At 43.9% G+C, this 14,880-nt stretch overlaps 2 protein-coding genes across 6 annotated transcripts in view; one reads left to right on the top strand and one right to left on the bottom strand.

Annotated features, from left to right (window-relative positions):
• The window catches only part of ANKRD27 (ankyrin repeat domain 27), a 55,058-nt gene that overhangs the window by 7,367 nt on the left and 32,811 nt on the right, over window positions 1-14,880 (top strand). For 2 of the 5 annotated variants that reach the window (XM_069026554.1, XM_069026553.1), the window contains exon 1: window positions 4,728-4,839. The exons of 1 other annotated variant lie outside the window; for it this stretch is intronic. The gene's annotated coding sequence lies outside the window, so the exon portion shown is untranslated. Of the gene's footprint in view, window positions 1-4,727; window positions 4,840-6,273; window positions 6,365-6,604; window positions 6,626-14,880 lie in introns of those variants that run through there. 2 more of the 5 variants (XM_069026555.1, XM_069026557.1) reach the window with 2 other exon arrangements.
• RGS9BP (regulator of G protein signaling 9 binding protein) lies at window positions 255-4,341 on the bottom strand. The gene has a single exon (XM_069026560.1). It carries the CDS (start codon window positions 4,247-4,249, stop codon window positions 3,536-3,538), a length of 714 nt encoding a protein of 237 aa, XP_068882661.1. The 5' UTR covers window positions 4,250-4,341; the 3' UTR covers window positions 255-3,535.

Genomic DNA, 14,880 nt, shown 5'->3' with positions numbered 1-14,880 from the left:
GTGAAGCCATTCGCCCTTGTCACTCCATCCCTTATAAATAGTCTCTCTTCATCTTTCTTGCAGGCTTCCTTCAGGAACTGGAAGGCCACTATTGGGTCACCCCAAAGTTTGTCTTCTCCAGGCTGAACAATCCCAATTCTCCCAGCCTTTCCTCACAGCAGAGGTGCTTTATCCCTCTAATCAACTTTATGGCCTCCTCTGGACTTGCTCCGACAGGTTTTGTTTGGTTTGAATTACTGCTGCAAGCAAACCAGTAAGTTATAAGGAGGTACTTTATTTTAAGTTAAATAAATAGTGACAGTAACAGGTTTGCATTATTCAAAGTGTAGAAAATACCACCCATGCACAGGCAAAAGCAGTGTAATTCAAGTCAGGAATAAGATTTTAGTATACAGCAAATTTAATGTGTGTATTCTGTGAATAAAGACAAAAGAACTGAAGTAGATCAACACTGATATTAATTAAGCAATGACCATCTTCTTTTGTACTGCAATTACATTCTCAGCAATCAGCATGAGAGTATGTGCTTTTTCATCATGCTGCTTCAATATAGAGTACTTTGAAGTATGAATTCCCATTTTTCACTTACAAAATAACATTTCCAGTCTCCTTCCAGTTGCATTTCAGTAGGGGAAAAAAATGAAGACTGCAAATCTCTATTTCTTAATTTAAAGGAAGCCTCAGTACTTTTGGGCAATGGTGGTTTCATTTTATTTTGGTTTTGTGCAGTGTTGTGCCAAAGTCTGTCAGGTGGAACGAACACGTGTAGGAGATGTGAGGGAGGTATCTTTTCAGCTTAGCCCTGGGAGAGGGGCCCCAACAGAGATGAATGGCAGGCACTTTATCCATGTAGACAGTGCCAATCCTCTCTTAAAATTCTACTTAATCTATTAATTTCAGATAGCCTAAATATAAGGTGATACAGATTTTTTAGGAACAAACTACTGATAATTCAGTTGTAGCCAGCTTTGTCTTACAATTTGAAAATTCTTTTTCCAAGGTCAATCCTTTAAATAGTACTTGTGTGCGTATTCATAATAAAGCAAGACTTATATACTTAGAGGCTATTAATAGGAATTCTTTGAATCCTATAGCAAAAAATCCAAATTAAAAAAAAAAAAGCAATGGAGTGAAAACTTACCGTTTACCCACTCACTGAGGCTTGCTTTTGAAGATGACCTATTCTTAAAAATTCTTCTACATAACTAAGCGTGGATAAACTGTTTATCTGTGGTTAGGTGTGTGGAAGATATCAAGATAAAGGTAATGAATGCTGTCAGTGTTACCATTTACTTATCCACCAGAAAACAGACTTGCATTCATTACTTGGGGTTTGAGAACATGTGGTTAAATGGTCTGATTTCACAAGGTAAATGGAGTTTTCAGGAAGCACAGAATAGAGCCCAACTGCTTCTCCACCTTCCCTTGAACTAAGTGAGAGTGCAAAGAGTGGGAATATCCACAGATCCTTAATGACAAGTGGTGGCAATCCAAATAGGTATGTTCTCCTGCAGATTTTGCTGTATTTTCCTTAAATATGTTTACTCATTGTGATTTTGAAGGAGATCATCCAATTTAAATGAACACTCAGCAACTACACCTTGTCTAGGCAGGCTGGACCTGTAGCACTGATAAATACAGACCTGGCTTAGTTATAAAGCTGTCGGGGATCTCTACGGACATAGATTAACTACACATAAAACATATCCCATGGAATGAGTGAAACACAACAGAAAGGAATGTGGAGTTGTCTTGTAGCACTCTGAATTCCCAAGAGAATGGAGTTAGACTGGATGCAGAACTCACATTATCCTCCAACATAAGGATAATCTATAGCTTTGAATTCAGGTCTCCACTATTTTTTTCTCACCTACAAGTGACCAGATTCAAATACACTTTTTTTTTCCCCCCATAAATTCAGTTCTTTTAAAGAATAAACTGTTTGCTGCAGTTTTTTGAAGTATGTTTAGTTCTTAACTAAAAATATTAGGTGTTCATGCATGTTGTCAATTTTATTTAACAAGCATGAAGACTGTTCACAAAACATGTCCGATTATTACTTTTTGATAACGTGCCCATAATAATCAATGAAGAAAAATAACATCTTAAGACCCCAATATTATGGGGTCTTTATATTTGGCTGTGGAGTGCCCCATACATACACCTATGGCACCGTAGCACATGTACCAAGCATTCCTGAATGGACAATGTGTATTCACAGCACTAGAAGGTATTTCCAGAATAATGAATACCATAACACATAAATCCTTTTACCAAATATTGTAAAGCTTCTCTGCTAAGTAACTGTCAGTTCCCACAGTTTTACATTTAAATGTAAATCCCACAGGGAAGCACTGGAAAGCTTTATGCTGTTGCATTTCCCTCCCAGAATTGTAGTGTTATCAAATGGGACCAAGCCTACAGGCTTCCTGCTTCCCAGATGATTAATCAGACACGACTGAGGTATGAAACTGAGACACATTTTTAGCTTTGTCTGGATTTCTGCAATTTGGGAGCTTGCAGAAATATGACTGTACACATTCAAGCATCAGTCCCTGCCTGTCAACAGGAGAGGGGATCCCGTTGGGAAGGTCTGCTTTAACTTAATTTTTTTTTTGCTAAAATCTATTTTCCAATGTTACTGCAACTGCTGTGGGTAGATTCATTGCTCCTGTTTTCATAATTAATCGTGAAGTGCAAGCTGCTGCTACAGAAAGAAAAATTAGAACCAGTAGCAAGAATCAGCCTTTCTGCAGGGAAAGATAAAATTATGGTAAATGTGAATGAAAACCATGAGGCTTGCTAGTATTTTTATGAATATGCAACTCTGCCTTTTTTCTATTTGGATTTGGAAAGCGATTAGTCATTCACATATGCTGTGCCAATTCATGCAACTGGGTTCCGTACAAGCCAGTCTAAATCAACAAACAGTACTCGGTATCAATCAGCAGTCTCTTTTCTCCCCCCTCCCCAACCATTAACTTGTCTAAAATAGAGGTTGGTTACATTCTTTTATTGGGGTTTTCATCCTTACCCTTTTCCTCCACTCAATAAATACTTTTGTATTTGATGGGAAAAAAGAAGTATTCTCTTCACTTGGTCAGACAAAACACCCATGATAGCCTTCAAATTTATGTTACTCTGCAATACTGTAAACAGTGACCAGCAGCAAACAGCAGAGCCTAGTGAAGAACAAAAACCACAGGCTTCTGAGAATAGTGATCTATTAATAGCAGGCAAATCCCTGTTACAGTCAGTAGTGATAATACCCTGATACTTCGCTTAACTGTTACAAGTCCAGCAAACGAAGACATTCTATTCTGCGGGCTGATTTGCATCCCTTTTCTTCAAAGAGCATGAAGAAGCAAATAGTACGTTTTAGGACATCGAGAGGCAGGAGTTCTGCTTTGTTCTTTCAAGTGCTCGTTTTAAATTCTCAGCTCATCCAAGTGACACGTTTTGAAAGTAAAGGTGAGGCATGAAACACTCCAGAGACAGGCTGGAGAGGGTTGCTCGTGTCACAGCTTGCACCACCCTAAGACAGTTTTACCACACACACTGCCAGGACAATGGCGATAATGAGCACAGCAGTGAAAATAATCCCAGCTAGAACCTTGCTGATATCGCAGAACGATTTATTTTCCTCCACAGAGATCATGCCAATAGAAGAAGCACCCACGCTGATGGTGGATTTCAGTTCAGCCCCTGGGTCTTGCTTAGCCTCTACTGTCCACTGGGGGACATTGACCTTCATCTCCATCTCGTACATCATCTCTCCTACCTGGTTGATCTCGTTCTCGAGGTCTTTCAAATCCACCACGTCTATGTTGTGCTCAGCCTCGTATTTCATGTTCTGGACGCTCATGGCACGGGCGGCCACGCCGGAGGTTCCCCCGCTCATGCCCGTCTGGATCAGGTGTTTTTTGGGGACGTTTAGCGGGAACTCGTGGCCCAGCTCCAGGGCTCTCCTCATGTCGATCTCCAGGATCTCTAGGCACGTGGAGAAAATCACCCATAGCCTCTCAAACTCGGCTTTATCTTCCTTACTCACGCTTTTGTCCTTCAGGACCGTGGTGAGCTTGTTCCTGTTGGCCACCGCCAGCTCCTGAGCTTTCTGCCGGGTTTTCTTGAGCTCCTCTCGCAGGTTCTGGGAGTCCGAGGTGCCGCCGATGGTCAGCACCATGTGCCGGTAGCAGGCGGTCACCTTGTTGAGCGCGTCCAGCAGCGCCTTGCACTCCTCCTTCACCATGGTGGCGGTGGGGGCCGTGCCCGGTGCCGCCCTGACTTACCCGGTGCTGGGCCCCGGGCGCTGCCACAGCTGGGCGCTACCAGCACACATGGCAAGTGCTGCCTTCGGGTCGCGCCTGCATCCAGCACCCCGTTACCCGGCTGGTCAGGCGGTGCCGGCGCCTCCAGGAGCCCGGGCGGGCAGCGGGGAGCCGCGGCGGGCGGGCAGCATCGCTCCCCGCGCTACCGCCGGCTGCAGCGCCACCGGGGCGGCTCGGTCTGCGCCGCGCTCAGCGGGGCGCTGCTGTTTGAAAAGTGCCAAGGGCCGAGGGTGGAGGAGAAAAAAATATGAAATTAAAAAAGCCAAGGCTAAAGCTCTGGGGAGCGGTAGCCGGGCAGCCGGCGGTCCCCGCCGCCGCCACTTAACTCGCCCCAGCTGGGCGCCCGCGCGGTCACATGGCGGGGAGCGCCCGGCCCGGCCCTATAAGCCCTCGCAGGCTCCGCCTCCGCAGGCAGCAATTCCGCGGTGCTCTCAGCTTCTTGCGTGCTTCCCTCCCGCCGCTGCCCGGCCATTGGCTTCGTGTGGCCGTGCTGGGCCCGCCCTGGACCCCGGTAGGGCTCGGCCGGGGCGCGGAGCGGCGGGGGAGGCGGGCGGCAGCGGCTCTGCGGCCGGGGAGCGGGGAGGCGGTGGTGTTGGTGTGAGTAGCGCTCCTGCTCCGGGCTGCCTGCGGCTCCCGCTGGGACCGTCCCGCCGGGGTGGGACCAAGGAGCGCTCCCGGCCCGCCGTGCCGTGCCCCGGGAGCCGCTCGGCCGCGGCCTGGGCGGCGGTGGGGCTGTGCCAGCTCGGCCTTCGCCCGGGCCGGACCGCAGCGGGGTCGGGCCGTGCGGACACATGGCCCTGGTCAATGGTCACTGCGGCAGGGTCGGTCCTCGCGGTGTTGAGCCCTAGTGTGCGCGGCAGGTTGGTCCTGCCCGGCCCCTCGGCTGTCCTATGTGTCGCAGACGCTCCGGGACCCGGCTGGGGAAGGAGCTTGCTGTTGTCACCCGTAGGAAGGGCCGGCGTGCGATCCGTCCAGGGCAGCTGCAGTTAGCTCAAGTCAAGGAACTGCACATCAGGAAGTGCAGGAAACACGCCAGTTGTCACTGTCAGAAGCGATGCTTCCCCAGCTGCCCTTGGCAGTGTGCTGGGTACAGCACGGTGAGCACTGATGGGTGCTAGGCCGTGCTTATGTGTGCATCCAGAGGGATGGAGGTAATGTGGAGTGCCACTTGATGAACTGAGCTGTGTTGTCTCTAGCACCTGATGTGTCTGCTCAAGTGGGCTCCTGGAGAGCTTGCTTGTCACAACGTATGCTGCCACGTATGCCCCAGCTTTTGTGGGTAGCTGAGTGGTTTTGTGATGCTACAGGAGCTTGAAAAAGCTGTGAAGCCACAAGAGTCCCCCAAGAAGGGGAGCATGACCCGTTCCCTTATCTTTTATCACTGCCCTTGCAGGGTGATGTGTGTTATGAGCAAGATAAATTGCTATGAAGAACAGAGTCCAGGCAGACTGGCTTTCTGCTGCTGAGCCTAGCCTGAGGAGTCTTGTCTAGACTATGTTCCTCCTTTTGGATTTTGGTGGCTTGGACTCTACTGACTGGGGGTTTTTGTTTGTTTATATTTGTCTTGCTTTAATTTTGGCCCTAGTTCCAAAACCTGCGTAACTTCTGCTGCAGGTTGCTACCTGTGGAAGAAATTGCTTCTTAATTTGTGTAGATTATCAAATTACTACCAACTAAACTGAATAGCTTTCTATCAAAATACATGTTGGTAGCCTAAAAGAAGCAAACCAGTCATGTCTGTTTCCTTGTAGGAATAAGGAAACAGGGATGATTTTGACCTGATTGTGAGTGAAGTCTTGTAATTGCTTAATCATTGTCAGGTGGAAAAAGGATTAGCTCTGGGTTTGAATCTGGAGTCCTATGTGACATAATTGTTAAGCTTATTGCTGACTAAATTATGCATATTTGTGTGTCTGTTTTAGCAATGTTTAAAAGTCTGCCACAGAGCACTGAAGTTGTGTGAGAACCTGGAAGCCACTTCTCTGAAAGTCCCTCGGAGTATTGGTTCAGAAACATGTGACTATTTAAACCTGAAGGTAGTAGCAGTCATAATCTGTATCAGGTCATGCCTAAGTACATGTTTAGGTGTGTCATGTGGGAAGAGCCTGTTATTTAGATTAGTTCTAATTTAAGTTCAGCTGCATGCAGTTATACAATTTGCTTAGATTGTGGGAACTCTTAAAATTCAGTTGTTTGTCAGTCAGGCAAGATGTTCTGAAAATCCACATCTTGATACTGCTTTCAAACAAGATGCTGACTAGCCAAAATACTATCCTGGGAAAGCTATTAGGATGGAGGTAAAAATCCTTAGAACTGACTTAGGAAGCAGCATAATGAGTAGTAGAAGAAATGTATTTCCTGGTTCTGTGGCAAGGCTTTCTTGTAATAGATGTTAATGACCATATTCTTACTGTGCAGTACTCTTAAAACTGTTTGCAAAGTATTCTGTGTGGCATCTTGAACATCACTAATTAAATGTTATAGCCTCATTTTAATACTTTCAAGTGGAATTTTAGGTAAATGCAAGTTTGTTTTGCTTAAACGATTGGTAAGCCTTATCTGAGGGGCTTTTGGACTAAGCTCATATACTAAGTTTGGTCTGTAGACTGCTGTGGCCTGGGAAAGCTTGAAGCCACTATGAAAAGAAGAAGGGAAATAAGGATGAAATACAGTGAAAACGAAAAGTGACATTAATCTCTTCCCTCCCCAATCATTGATAAACTAAGCACTTCTTAGAATTCTGTGATTTTCTTTTTTCTAAGATTTTTGCTTGCAAAGTAGTGAGGGGATTTGATCCACAGCAAAAATCTTACTTTACTTTGTGGGGGAATGTTTGAGTGATACTTCTGTATCATGATGTTTACTTTCAGGAAGCTCTTAATTAGGCTGTTACATGTTGCATTATGTAGCATTTATACACCAGTGGTGGGTACAATAATTTATTTTACTAGTTAGAGCTTACCTGCTGAATCATTTTCCAGCCTTCCTTACCCTTCCACCAACACCTAAATGAATGAAAATATTTGGCTTAAGTAGACCTCTGTATATTTCAACTTCATGAGAATTTACCCCTCCCCTTCAGAGAGTGGAGTGAAGTACCAAAGTGCTGAAACCTCTGAGAGCCTGAGGAGGAGGTGACCTTAAATACCACTCACTAGTATTTGAAGGAATCATCCTTGTTTGGGAAGCTGTTTTGGGAGCTTTGTGTTTGCTGTTAATGTTTTCCTTCTAAATGTTCCTTGTAACTGTTGGGGGTTCACTGAACAGCGCTTGCACTTTGTTCTAGGGATTGCTTTGAGTAGCTCAGAGCTGCATCAGAGAATGTAATGCAGCTTCAGTAGTGGTAAGACAAAGAATGAAACTTCATTGCAGCCACTCTGGTGGATTTCTAAACCTGTGAGAAATGGGAATCTAGTGTCTACCCTGTTGTGAAAAGAGAATGCAGCTTGTTCCTGATACTAGGCTAATGACAAGCAAGATGATCTTGAATAGGTGGGAGTAACTGGATAGAAGTGGGAAGCTTGGCTGTTGAAGGATGATCCACACATATTGAAATGTTCTTCCTCTGGAGGAAAGGAGCGATTGATTGGGAAGAGTCAAGCCCTCATGTCTGGGACAAGTAAAAATGTGTCCACATCAAATGATGGTGCAAATGCTCTGTTAAAATATAAAGGGTGAACCTTCTTACAACTTTTCCTGAGTGAACTCAGCTCTGGAGTTTGAGGAGGGGCTCATCAGAAGCTGTGCAAGATCTGGTACAAGCCCATGTGCTCGGTACTGCCCAGGGCTGCATGGTCTGGGGGAGGCCTGTCCAAGGAGGGTGGGAGCAGTGGTAGCAGGGTCAGAGCTGCCAGGCTTAGAAAAGGCTTGAGGGGTGTTGGGTAGAGGCAAGACCCAAGCCATGAGATCCTGTGCCAGCTCTTAACCCTTCAGTGGAAGAAATGTGTGCCTGGAAGGAAGATGGTGAGAGAAATTAACATTTTCCTGGAATGTTCATGTCCCCTCTTTTCCAGACTGGTGTTCTGGGATGATAAAACTTAGTTTTTCACTGATTACTAGTTAGCCTTGAGCTGACTGATGTGAATTCACCACTTTGTAATCTGGTAATTCAGAGGTGCTACTCTGGCATACTTCAGTTTCATAGAAATCAGTACAAGCTGAACCTGAATTTAAAAGGATAGGCATAGAATTACTTATTTACTACCTCGTGGTGAACAAGGTGCACTGGAATGTGTCAGGTGTTTTTCATAGGATGCTCAACACTCGTCCTTTAGGTTTTTTAAATGCTCAGAAACAGAAATAATTTGTTTTTATTTTGAGATGAATGCTGATGTAGAACTCAGGTTCATATTGTAACTTCTGCCCAGAAGCAGAGTAACCTGAGGAGTAATAGCACTGGTAAAACAGGGACTGTAGTGGTAACTTGAGTTTTTGGACTGAGACTACTTAAATTGCAGTGTTAGATTCCTGTTTGCTTGTAAAGTGCACTAACATATGCTCACCTTTGGCTGTTCCTTCTAACAAGTGGTGCTCTTAAGGTGTGTGGGGAAAGCACTTCTGTTAAAAAAAGAAAAATCAGAACTGGGGACAGCTGCTTCCTTTTACTTTTTTTTTTGTTGTGGAGCTGTGTGGTTTGCTAGAATTATGCATTTCTGATAAAGTTTTGTACGTGTATTTCTCTGCTGCTATGAGAAACTTTTAGTTGAGTAATGAGTCGCTTATCATTTACTCATTATTTTGAGCACTTCAGCAAATATCAAGTTACTGCTTTACTAAGCCTTACTTGTTCCTGTTGTAGGTATTGTGAGCTAAGTTGATGTTGTCACATGAAACTTGACAGTATTGGTAAAGTAGAATTGAGTGAACTTATGCTTCTTGCCATGCTAATAGATCTGATGTTGAAGGTTTTGGAGAACATGGCATTCTGCTTCCTTGAACCTGGACGCGTGTGGGGAGGACACAGAGGTACTTGATGTTAGTATCCCAGTGTAACATCCTAACTTGCTGTCCTGGAGACATTTCGGGTTACTGAACTAAGCTAGTAATTTTTACTAACTTTGGTAGCTGTTTTTACTTTGTTCTGCTGAATTATCATTAAAATGCCATGGTGAAAACACAGAATATTATGCTGCTCGGCATTGACTATGTAGTGTTTGTATACACAGTCTCTCATTCTGCTATGAAAGGCATTTTCTTTGCAGTGTGTTTTGCTAAGTCTTCAGTAGGGATGTAGCAGGATGTTGAGAAGATGATGTGCCTGAGGTTTGAGTAAATAGTTGTACAAATTGAATGTGGACATGAGGTAACTGCCAAGTAACAATGCAAGTACAATGACATCATCTGCTTTCGTGGCTGTTTGTCTAAATTTCAAAGTACTTCTTAAAAGGAACTGAAACCTGCAAGCTTTGGAAAAGGTCCCTCACTTGTTCATCTCTAAAAGAAAACACCATCAATGACAAAATGAACTGTCAGAATTTATTCCTATTCACTGTTTTCAGTACTGAATGTAATTATGCTTCATTTCCAGTATTTTAGAGAAAAGTGACATGCTCAGATTCCGTGTTTTTCATTTGAGCTGTCCTTTGTACCATAGTTATATCATGAGAATTATCACTCTGCTTTTGATCTAGAAAGGATTTGTCTGTTGTAAGATTATGATTATGGGGTTTTTTTTAAACTGTAACATAATGCTTATTAGATTGTCTGATCCAGCTAGCTTCTGTTTTTCCAGCAATTTGAGCTATTTCTGTATTTACAGGCATGAAGCCATACACTGAAGTGATTCAATTTAAACCTTTTACATAACATTAGTACTCGAGTATTGCTTTACTGCTCAGCATGATAGAATTTAGTGAACTTCATAGCAAATATAGCTTTTGATAGTTTTAATGAGCATTCTGTTAAGCATTAGTCAGTTCTGGTAATAGATATAAGGCTTTGTGTATTTTCTGTTTTCTCAGTAAATCTAAAACTGTCCAAGATGCAACTAGAAAAGTAAGTCTGTGTCACCCCCAAGTTAAATTAGGTTGAAGCTGGATGTTGTGTTCTGCCGACAAACTCTTAATGGAGAATTCTAATGTGTTCCTGGAATTACAACAATGCATTAGCCAGTATTTTTCAGATGCGTTTAACTTTTGGGGTGGAAAGAAATTGACTTAATCTCAAAAATGCCTGAGCTTTGGGGAAGCTTTAATGTACTGTCTTGAATACGTAGACTAAATTCCTTTGGTTTGCTTTTCCGTTGTTATTGTTTTGGTTTGGTTTTTTGTTTTGGATTTCTTGGTGTTCTTTGTTTGTTTGTTTTTGATGACTTAAATTGTTTCTACATCCACACTTCTGTCTCGCTGGAGAATGCTGTGGGAGGTTGGAGGGCCAAGTGAATATAGTAACTAGACTGTCTTAGGTAATAAGTATTCTACCTGTTGTTTTTCATACCCACATTTTAATCAGATGATAGCTATCCCCTAATGAGACACTGAACAGCTGCAGGGGTAAGAGAGAAAAGGGAAGGAAATTGAGAGTTGTGATTTTTCAAAACAGTACTAATGTGGCCAGTGGGGGTTGTTTCCTGCTGTGTAGGAACATGCATGAGGGGAGCAGTTCAGAGTTCCCATCTGCTCTGCTCAAGGAGGGTGACAAATACCACGTGAACTAGAAGTTTTACCTTCCTTCTTGGAGCATGCCAATGGCACCTTAGGTGCATTACAGTAAGTGGAATGCCAGAATTCAATGTTTGAATGCAGTTTCTTTTCACTCCTTGCTGGAGCTCCAAGTGTGATTCAACCCTGTCAGTAGTTCTGTAGTAAAAGAATCTGTGGCTGCACCTAAGTGTATAAAAATAGTTATTTGTGGTGTGTAACTCGTGAACCAGGAAGTGAAGATGATAATTTCAAACTCTTCCCATGATGGTCCATCAGCAACGATTCTTAAAGTACTCCAGCTGTTCATGTTTCTTTCACGTGCAGACAGTGATTTAAGAGGTCAGTCAGACAGCAAGCTTCATGTGGTCAAGCTTTCTGTGGAAACTTCTCCTCACATAAATCTCTTCCCCTTGTTTTGCCAGGGAATGAAGTGTTACTTTAAATTTCTTTCTAGACAAAGCTTATCAGTTGGGGTTTGCTTTTGGTGGTGAGATACAGGTTTTTTGATGAGGAGGATTTATGGTATGTGTTCCCTTCCCCTCCTGTTATGGGAAGAAGTTTTTGGACTTGAAGATTTGTTAGGCTGAAAGGCTGGCAATAAAGCTGTGGGAGACATTTGTGCACTGCAGTTTTAGCACTGCAGTCTCATGCTTGGTTGCCTTCTTGTGTCAATGTGCTTTTTTCCCTGACACAGTATGTGGTGTGCTAACAGCTTCTCCATCACTGTCTTGGGGAGGATCACAGCAGTCTCATCTTCTGCTGCTTGGCCAGATACATGAATTCACCAAACTAAAAGCAGATGAAGATGCCTCAATGGGACAACTACATTAATGAAAGCTTGATTTGAAAAGTGTCTAAAGAGACCATCTAATCCACCCTCACAGCTTTGTTATGTCCACTATCACCTCTAGTAAATGTTTGTCTGATGCATTCTTGGAGATTTACAATGTGAGAGACTTGACAGCTTTGCCAAGCCATGTGTTTATCTTCCCTTTTGAAAGGTATTTCTGTTCTGTAAGCTAAGCCTGTTTTCTTCAGTTAAGGCCTACTTAGATGTGGGAAAAATGCCCTTCACTGAAAGCTTGATCCACATATGGGGAAAAAATCCTTACCTGCTTCATGCAGTTCCTTAATTATAAACATCACTGCCTTCCATGGGCTGGATTCTGCTTACAGGGCTCCTTTGCCTTTCTTACCTCAGGCTCTTCTCCAGTCAGTTCATCTCCTGTGATGAGGATGGGAACATCCAAAGCCATCCAAAAAAAAAGCATGTGGGACTCTAGTCTTGCTGCGGCAAACTATTTTTCAGGTTGCACACATGTGTACATACAGCCCTGCTTGACTTATGCTAAATTGTATTTAGTTATATATACTAATTTGTCTTTGAGTCATGTTTGGACTGCAAGCTGCAGTCATTAAGACTTACTTGGAATTGTGGCCTAGCCAGATGTTCAGCAGGCAGGATTTTTTGTAGCTGACTAGTCCTGCTCATAAAGCTGTGTCTCAGCCCTGCTGTTGTGTGGATCAACAATGAGACATCTGTGTTCCTGCAGCAGACCTGCCACAGGGCTTGTGCTGCCTCTTCTCCTTCCCCCAGCACTGGCTGAGGAAGAAGCCCACAGCTTGAACTTGGATTGCAGCTGCCTGCCAAGAAATCTTTATAGTAATCATGTGATGGAGTTACTGGTGATCATCCTGTTTACCCAGACACTGTGGTAGGACAGATCATGGATTGTAGAATTCGTTGATCTGGGTTGGAAGGGACCTTAAAGCTCATCTCATTCCACCCCCCCTGCCATGGGCAGGGACACCTTCCACTATCCCCCATTGTTCCAGGCCCTGTCCAGCCTGGCCTTGGACACTTCCAGGGATGGGGCAGCCACAGCTTCTGTGGGCAACCTGTGCCAGGGCCTCACCACCCTCACAGGGAACAATTTCGTCCTTACATTTAATCCAAATCCACCCTCTTCTAGTGGGAAGCCATTTCCCCTTGTTCTGTCATTCCAGGCCCTTGTCCAAAGTCTCTCTCCAGCCTGTTTAGGTACTGGAAGGTGCAAGAAGGTCACCCTGGAGCCTTCCCTTCCCCCCTCAGCTCTCTCTGCCTGTCTCAGAGCAGAGGGGCTCCAGACCCTGGAGCACTTTTTTCCTTCTCCTCTGGACTTGCTGCAACAGCTCCGTGTCCTTGTGCTGGGACCCCAGGCCTGGAGGGAGCTCTGCAGGAGCAATCTCACCTGAGCGGGACAGAGGGACAGATTCCCCTCCCTTGACCCCATGCAAGGGGATGAGCCCAAGGCATGGCTAACTTTCAAAGCTTCAGATGCAGGTTGCTGGCTTGTGTTGAGCTTGGATTAAGGTGGACTTTTTCTAGGTTTGCAGTCTTTAATTACTCAACTTGGTTTGTCTTCTGAAGTTGTCAATGAGCAAACATTTTCTTCCCCATTGTGTTAGCAAACTGCATAGCTGTGCTGATATGGGAGCACTGAGTAAGTAATCTTTCATAGAAGCTCTTGGTCTTACTGTATGCTTTGAAAATGTATGGACCATTTTGTCTGGAACGATGCAGGAAAACTGCTCGAGGCAGTTGCCTGCCACTGCCAGACTTCAGTGGTTCAGGCTGGGGTTGTCCAAGCTGTAACTGGTGATAACTTTATTGTGGAAATGACTTGCAGCTTTAACTGGTTGTGTTTGTGTTTAGCTCTCTAAGGGAACTCTGCTTGTGCCTGATTAGGAGGAGGGGCCAGAGCCCAGCTCAGTTACCAGGTTGTAGATCAGTTGACAGCATGGCTGCAACTCAAAGGCTATCTGGAATCAATGGGAATTGGGTGTATGTTTTTCCACTCCCTTGAACTGCCATACAGTGAGCTCACACTGAGCAAATAATGTGCTAGGAATAATTCTGCACTGGAGGAAACAGGGGGATACTGATTGTGTAAGGGTGGTGTGCTCAAATTAAAGTCTCTAGCTATGCTCACCCTTTCTTAGTATATAGAGCTGAAATTGTATAAGAAAATTGTACAGCTTCTGTTGATTACTAAGGGAAGCTGCATGAAGGGAAAGATACAGGAAGCTTGTTATTTAAGCATTTGTATGCCTGTTAATCTCAATTCTTGTTAAAAAAAAGAAATTCTGAAGTTTTTCCAGGAAGGACCTGGTAGGGTTTTTCCTGCCCTTGTGGCTAGGATATGTCATAGAGAATTGGAATTGAGGAAGCAAGCAGCTGAGAGTCTGGTATCTTAGGGATTATCTTTTCCAGGGCACTGTGACACCTAATGACAGCATTTCCAATGTTTACAGGTTGGATTTTCACTTTCCAGTCTCTTTTTTTGCTCTCTGGTTGGCCAAATGTTACTTACCAGCCTGACCTCAAATCACTGAGACTGTTTTCATGGGAGTAGAGATGACCACAAATGATGATAAATTTCATGGTGGCTTTTTAATTACGACATGGCTGCTCATCTATCTTTAGTGTACCTCTCTAACTTTCACTGGAAAGCTGAGGATTGCCTTACACGAGGGTTTCTGTTACACTGTCTGGATGTCTCATTGATGTGTGTCAGTGATCCTTATACAGGGGAGTTTTAAGACTTACATGGGCACAGTGCAACAGCATGAATGTCCTGTGGTGCAGTGGAATCTGCTGTGAAAAAGCTGTTGTCTCTTGGCTCGTTGTAGATCTCAGCAGCAGAAGTTCATTTGTATATCAAAGTGGTAATCTGATCTTAACTTCTCCTCTCCAGTATTCACAGTTAGATTCTAACACTTGGAAGGCCTAAGGAGACATTGGGGATAACTGTGTGATTGGAAGTGTATAATCATGAAAATTATTCTGTCTGAATAACTTCTAAGTAACTGTAGTTAATAGTTAAGCAATGCCATTGGCTACTTACATCAAGACCTGAAACTGCTTTTTC

The sequence above is a fragment of the Aphelocoma coerulescens genome, chromosome 11, assembly GCF_041296385.1.
Source record: "Aphelocoma coerulescens isolate FSJ_1873_10779 chromosome 11, UR_Acoe_1.0, whole genome shotgun sequence".
NCBI classification, from domain to species: Eukaryota; Metazoa; Chordata; class Aves; order Passeriformes; family Corvidae; genus Aphelocoma; species Aphelocoma coerulescens.
Note: the sequence above shows the minus strand (reverse complement) of the source record. Positions and strands in the feature narration are given on the sequence as shown.

Coding starts and splice junctions, on each gene's coding strand:
- RGS9BP (XM_069026560.1), bottom strand. CDS start 4,249: ATGGTGAAGGAGGAGTGCAAGGCGCTGCTGGACGCGCTCAACAAGGTG.